The following is a 7160-nucleotide window of genomic DNA, read 5'->3' as shown; positions in this document are numbered from 1 at the left end:
TATATATATAAACCAATAGTTTTGTGTTTATGGAAAACAATACTTCAGGAAGATACGCATGCGCTGTACTCCACTCTGAATGACAGCCTTTTATTTTATTAGACAAATTATGACACACTTCACCATTGAAAAGGACAGTAAATACATTCAGATCAGGTCATCAGGATGTGGATGTGATATCCAGCTGTGCTGTCCGATTGGTTTCAAGTAATGTCTGGGAGACTTTTTCTTTTCTTTTCTTTTTTTTTCTTTTTCTTTTCGTCTTCGAGTCTGATCAGACGGAGTTGGGTCTCAGCTGTGTGAGTTGGGTCTCACACAGATGAAGCGTTACACAAATATTTTGGCCTCTGTGTGAAATTAAACATCATAGAAAATAACTCTGACAATAGCAATGTGTTAAAACAATTGTTACTTTAAGATGTGAGTTAGAGATTCCAGCACACGCAGACTTCCTCTGTGTATCCTTCACGTTAGATTTTGTGCTTTTGCCTCTCTATTAAAAAGCCTGTGGCAGCTCAGATTAAAGTGTCCACATGTCCTGAGCGCATGTGCTAAAAAGAGAGTCACCTGGGAGGTCGGTGTGGCGAAACGCTTCAATAATGCATTTTGGCATCACGTAACTTAAACTCTACAGGACACATTCCTTGCATGTCTCAAATCTCTTTGTTCACCAGGCTGTAAGGCGCTAAATTGACTGCATTGGACTGTTTCAGTCACACTGTCTCGTAAGGCTGCCCTCAGTTTTCACGCTCAATGGAAAGGTGGGCGCTGAGTACGCTTGATGGTTAGTAAAGAGGCGGAAAGTCTCTTTTGTGGATCCTCGGAGTAGACGGACGTTATAGACACTGGCGCACCGAGTAAAGCCTTTTTAGTTAGCAACAGTTTCAGCAACACTGAACCTTTGAGCGAAGGAACACGGACTTTAATTGTCAAGTAAATAAACATCTACACGTCACGTTTTTTTTGTTTGTTTTCAGAACAGGACAACAACGTCACGTTTTATATATGATGTAAAGCCATAGCGGGGTGGTCTACCGTGTCTACGGGAAGGTCGTCAGACCCCACAACGGTAGCTCAGGGAACCCCTATGTTGTGCCCCACTCCAATGGAGAGGGGCTTCTGGGAAAATTAACGATGATGGAAGCATCAGAGCCGGCCCAAAGCAGGAAATGCTGGAGCTTAGCTGCCACTCCAGTCGGCCTCTGGGCTCCTAATAACACTTAGGACCAAAGGGGAAGTTGACAAATGTGGAGTTATAAAAAATGTAAAAAAAAAAAAAAAAATCTACACTGCCTTGCTTTTGTCCCTTGCAAAAGTTTACATACCTCTTGAATCTTTCCAGATTTCTTAACATCAAAATAACCAGTATCAATGTCATTTATTGGGATTTTATGTGATATACCATTACAAAGTGTGAAGTGGTTGGGAAATGTTGGATGGTTATACTTTTTGTATATAAATCTAAAATGTGTAGATGTGTGGATTTGTATTCAGGCCCCTCAAGTCAATACTGTGTGCATCCAGCTTTAGGTACGATCGCACCACCACGTCTGTTTCTCTACCGTCTTTACCCATCTGGAGATGGAGATACTTCTTAGAATAGCAAAACAGCTGAAGCTCAGTCAGACTGCATGGAAAGCATCAGTGAACATAAATTGTCAGGTCTTATTTTCTGAATTGGATTTCGGTGTGAACTCTCTGATCACTTAAAAGCATGAACACACTTTCATCTAAACCATTCTTCTGGTTGTCTGTTTAAGGTCACTGTCTTACTGAAAGGCAAGCCTCCACCCCAGTTTCATGTCTTTTACAAAGTTTTTTTTTTGTTTTTTTTAGGATTATGCTATTTGTGTGCCAGATGACTGATAGTTTTGCTGTCGACACATTCTCTCCCCCGAGCTGTCGATCTCTGAAGCTCCTCCAAAGTTGCCATAGTCCTGTTGGATGCTTCTCTGATCTATGCTTTCCTTTCCCAGCTTGCGAATTTAGGTTAGGTGTCAAATATTTTAATACCTCGATTTTGCCCTCATTCCCACAAAAGGAAAGTTTCTCTAGAGCTGTCACACCTACTGACAAAACCAGGGTGCTTTTTTTACTTGTAGAAATTTAGAAATGTGCTTTTATTGAGACAGAAAAGGTCAGTTGAATGATTTTAAATGATTAGCCCACATAATATTTATTAGCATAGTTTTCAGCAAAGTAACATAGAGATTAAACAAGTTAGCTTTTCCTATTACACAGGGCTAATCTTTGCATAATTTAAGGTAATAGTTCTTTAGAATTTCTGTGTGGCGGCTAATGACCGATACATGTCCAGAACATACACTGCAGGCTTTTAATTTAGGTGTACTGGTATTTTGGCGGGTTTTGCAGCAGTGTGATGCATTTTCCATTTTCAGATTAAGATCTAAGATGTTCAAAGCTTGCCGTTCTGTTTTATAACATAACGCTAAGCTTCTCTACAGCTTTATACCTGATTTGACAGCTGCGTTCATTGATCTTTGTGAAAACCGGGACTTTTACTGAGATTAAATTACAAATAGGTGAACTCTCTTTACTATTTGGGTGATGACTGGTGGATTTTTTTTTTTTTTTTTTTTTTGCATTTAAATATTTTTGTCTTGGTCGATCACATAAAATACCAGTTAAATTTGTCTCTAATGTGACAAAATGTAAAAGAAAGTTTAAGGGTTGGGAGTGCTTCTGCAAGGCACTGTACTTACTTTGACCAGACTGCCTGAGCACAGTTGTTCCACAGTGTGTTTGCCCAGTGTAAATACCTTGCTTTTTAACTTTATAATGCATTAATTCAAACAGTTTGAAGGTTCACATTTTTGTGTTCCCATAAATCTCTACGAACATTTTGAATCTGAGGCTGTCCTTTGATTCTCTTGGCCCAGCTCTGATTATTTACCCTCAAGTTGATAAAAATCTGAACTATCCCTTTAAGAATTTGTTTGTTTGTTTGTTTGTTTGTTTGTTTGTTTGTGTTGGCCGACTATTTCACTGTAAACCAAGATGTTCAAATGCAGAATTTAAATAATGATCAAGCATGGACAACATAAAATTGTGGCGCTTTAGTTGCTGACAGTTGTTGAGCTTAATCAGAAGTGGGCCTCCGAATCAAATTCTGCCCAGGGCCCCCGGATAAGTTTGGGCCGGCTCTGAGAATCACCAACACAAGTGACGCACCGTGTGGAGTCAGTGTAATCCGTTTGGGGTGAAAGGTGACAACCTGTCCAGACTGATGTCCGCTTCGCAGTCCTCCAAGTCGCAAACGGAGTCTGTGGCGTTGTCGTTGTTGTGAGAAAACTGCGAGATCCTGTCGAACGTCTCCTCGTGCTCCATACATTCGACCACGTTGGGGATCATGTTGACGTACGCGTTGGCGATCTCCTTGTGGATGATCGTGTCCTGGTTGTAGGAGACCAGCTCGTTGCTGATGTTCACCGTCTCCACGGGCGTGCTGGAGCAGAAGTAGCGGCAGCCCAGGAGGCTGGCGAAGGCCTTCCTGAACTCGTTGTTGAAGGCGTAGATGATGGGGTTGAGGGAGGAGTTGGCCCAACCGAACCACACGAAGACGTCAAAGGTCGTCTCGCTGACGCACGGCAGGCCCGCGTCTCTGTCCGCAGCCGGCTTGTTGCAGAACGGGACCATGCAGTTCAACACGAAAAAGGGCAACCAGCAGCACACGAAAACGCCCATGATCACCGAAAGAGTTTTAAACACTTTGGTCTCCCGTTTGATCGAAGTCTTCAGCGTGTTGTGGTGTTGGCACTCTATCCTGTTGCTTCGGCAGCTTTGCGCGTGCTCCGCCGCTCTCTCCAGGGACGCTATCCTTCTGATCTGGATCTGAGCAATTCGATATATCCTGGTGTACGTTACAATCATGATCGCCACGGGAATATAGAAACTTATGAGCGAGGAGGAGATTGCGTACTCGCGGCTCAGGCTGGAGTCGCAGTTCTCCTCCAGTTGCCGACTCGCTGAGGAGTTGTGCGCTCCGGCCAACCCGTCGGCGGTGGCTTTGTGCCAGTTCAGCTGGACCGGTATGAATGAAATCAGCACGGAGAGTGTCCAGGTGATGCTGATCATGACAAAGGCGACCCGCTGGGTCATTTTCCTCTCGTATCGAAAGGGGCTGGAGATGGCCCAGTACCGATCCACGCTGATGATGCAGAGGTTGAGGATGGACGCGGTGGAACACATGATGTCGAAGGCGACCCAGACGTTGCAAAAAGTGCCAAACGGCCAGTACCCGGCCACTTCCGCCACAGCCTTCCAGGGCATCACCAGCACGGCCACGAATAAATCCGACAGAGCCAGGGACACGATGAAGATGTTGGTGACTTTGGTCCGCAGGTGCCGAAAGCGCAGCACCGCGGAGCACACCAGGATGTTCCCCAGCAGAGTCCAAAGGATGAGCAAGGACAGCAGGCAGCCGGTCACCGTGCGCACCACCATATCCTTCCCGCCGTCGTTTGTCGCCTCCGTTTCAGTGCTGTTCCACATGATCTCTCCGAGGGGCGCCGGCACGGAATCGATCCCCTGCACCGAAGAGAGATACCTGGCCGGGTTCTCCATCCCCCCTCCCCTTACACACCTCCTCTCTTCAAGTAAAACTGCGGTCCGTATCTCCGTGCGTGCGGGCGGGCTCAGCTTTCAGCCAGTCGCCGGACTGTCCGCGATGACCCGCCGGGTAGCCACCTTGATGCGCAGCGCAGAATAGAGGGAAAGAAAGAGCAGGGAGCTTTGGAATTAAACCAAACGACGCACACGGCGCGCTGAAGGACCCAAACGCGGCGAGCAGGGGGTGAAGCATATTGGGGGGAAAACCCGGGCGCTCCGGTCGTGTGACCGGGCTGCCCCTCTGGATCCGTCAGTCCAAGATATTCTGAGCAAGTTGAGGACGAGAAGGGAGTCCCTACAGCGTTACTCTCACACACATCGACGCACGCTCACACGAACATCTCATCAGGTATTGGCGCATGCACCATTACGCCTTCCTTGTGCGTGGCAATAACGCACAATTGCGCACTGAGGACCAACAAGATGTCTCATTGGGACACTCTAAAGTGCGTAATTAAAGGCTTCACAATAAAAGAAGAAGAAGAAGAAAAAAACTATTTTCTTTTATTCTTCTTGCCTGCTTTATATTTAACGCCATGCAGTGAAGGAAAAATAAATACGACAGAGAAGCAGCAACGCGTTCCACATAAGATAATCGGGTGCAACTTCGCGAAAGTATTCACACCCCCTCAACTTTCTCATACTTGAGATACTTTGAAACAACAAAATCCAACAGATGTTATTTGAATTTTATGCGACAAAACGTTATAAAGCAGTGCGGCAAAGTGCGGCGTTCATTTGTATCCAGCCCCTTTTGCTCTGCTACACCTAAATCAAATCCGGTCCACGTAAGTAGTAAAGAGAATCACTCTGGGTGGGTTTAAAATCCAAGTAAAACTTCAGGTGTTCTCTGTAGACTTAAGATGTTTGTTAGGTAACATATAAGCAAATACACCGCAGACTAAGAAACGCGTTAAACATGTTTAAGACGTTTAAAGCGGGGTGTTAACGGTGTCACAAGCTTTAGATGTTTCCACAAAGCTCTGTTGGAAAGAGTAGCTATGCCACGACTGCAAACCGACCAAGATACGACTGTCTACTTCATCTTGACAGGCAGGTAAAGGAGACGACTCTGGCGCAGAGATCCAAAACTCAGGTGGGGGAATCTGTCTGTCATGAGAACGTTCCCACAAGCTCCACAGAGGACACCGCAACAAAGACACACACGCGCTGGTAATATGAGACCAAAATGTAACTTTTTTTTTCTTTTTTTTTTTTTTGGCCAACATGTAAAACTGTGTCTGGGGGAGAAACAAATGTCGCACAGCAAACCATTCCCAGGTTGAAACAAATTTTTATATAAGAATAATAAATAATAATCATAAAAAAACATGTATCCTTATCGAGGAGAGGTGAAAAAAGGTCAAATGATTTGAATAGGCGCTGCACTCAAACACAGCGAACTGTCTGACAGTTCGCTGAACAACCAACACAGACTCTGTCCGTGGTGCTGAAACGCAGGCAGCCCGCAGCAAAGAGGACCAGGATGTAGTTTGGGAGTTTACGAAACAGCTTACGTTCAAACGTATTTTTAGCATTATAGTTGTTTTTTTGTTTTGTTTTATCTATCCTTCATTTCTTTAAAAAAAAAAAAATTTTACATATAAGCTGCCATTTCGACACTTCAGTGTGCTGGAACATATTTCTCGGACTATTCCTGATCCCAGGTGCTTGTTTATCCCCCTCGAACAATCCCTGACTGGGAGGTCAAAGCTCATCCTCTTCAGGGACTTTTCTTTTCAAAGCCGGTGAGTCACACACTCGCACTCATCGGGCATGGAGAGCGAGGAGCGCCGCGTGTCAGTGCAGCGGCAACAGCGGCCCGGCTTCCGCCTCTGAAACGTCACGGTTATTTTTAGAAGTGTCTGCGTGCCTGTCAAATCGTTCAGACACTATGCTGGAATAATCCCCTTGACGCCCGGTGCCAAATTCTCTTGGAGTAGCCTAACCCATAATCTGCGGGGATCAGGCCACGTCAGGAGGCAAAACGGCGTCCCGTCCGGCATTTATAGGAAACCTCTGCACTTCGCAAACGTCACAAGGGCGTTATGCACACATTCAAGTGTTGTGAGGGAACCTTTGTTTTTCGTCGTCAAAGCTGCAATGGACTGACTTCATTTTCAAACAAACAAGAAAAAAAAAAAAAGAAAGTACAGAATATCGCAATTTAAAAATTCAACATGAAAAGAGAAATATTTGTTTTGCTTTTTGGAAGTCGCTTAAAACTAGATTTGTATTTGTCAAAGATTTTATCGCCCCCCCCCCACACACACACACGTATTTAGTGAAAAGCACACAAAATAAGTGTCCGTTGTGCTTCAAACCAGTCTGGCTCCACCCAGTGGTGTGAATGGGTGCTGCAAGCCGGTTGTACATCTCACTGCCTCACTAACAAACGCTCAACTGATAGGAAACGTCCGTAAACAGATTTCAATTCCAACACGATAATGTTCTCTAAACTAAACCCATCTATTGCAGCTCGGGTTGTGTGTGTGTGTGTGTGTGTGTGTGTGTGTGTGTGTGTGTGTGTG

At 45.1% G+C, this 7160-nt stretch overlaps 1 protein-coding gene across 1 annotated transcript in view; it reads right to left on the bottom strand.

Annotated features, from left to right (window-relative positions):
- drd5a (dopamine receptor D5a) overlaps positions 1-7150 on the bottom strand; it is a 78996-nt gene extending 71846 nt beyond the window's left edge. Inside the window, exon 1 of the mRNA XM_008409521.2 lies at positions 3193-7150. Coding sequence (XP_008407743.1) covers positions 3202-4584 — 1383 coding nt within the window. The 5' untranslated portion in view covers positions 4585-7150 and the 3' untranslated portion in view covers positions 3193-3201. The remainder of the gene's footprint in view (positions 1-3192) is intronic.
- Between the last annotated feature and the right edge of the window lie 10 nt (positions 7151-7160).

This window comes from Poecilia reticulata, linkage group LG5, assembly GCF_000633615.1.
Source record: "Poecilia reticulata strain Guanapo linkage group LG5, Guppy_female_1.0+MT, whole genome shotgun sequence".
Lineage (NCBI taxonomy): Eukaryota > Metazoa > Chordata > Actinopteri > Cyprinodontiformes > Poeciliidae > Poecilia > Poecilia reticulata.
Note: the sequence above shows the minus strand (reverse complement) of the source record. Positions and strands in the feature narration are given on the sequence as shown.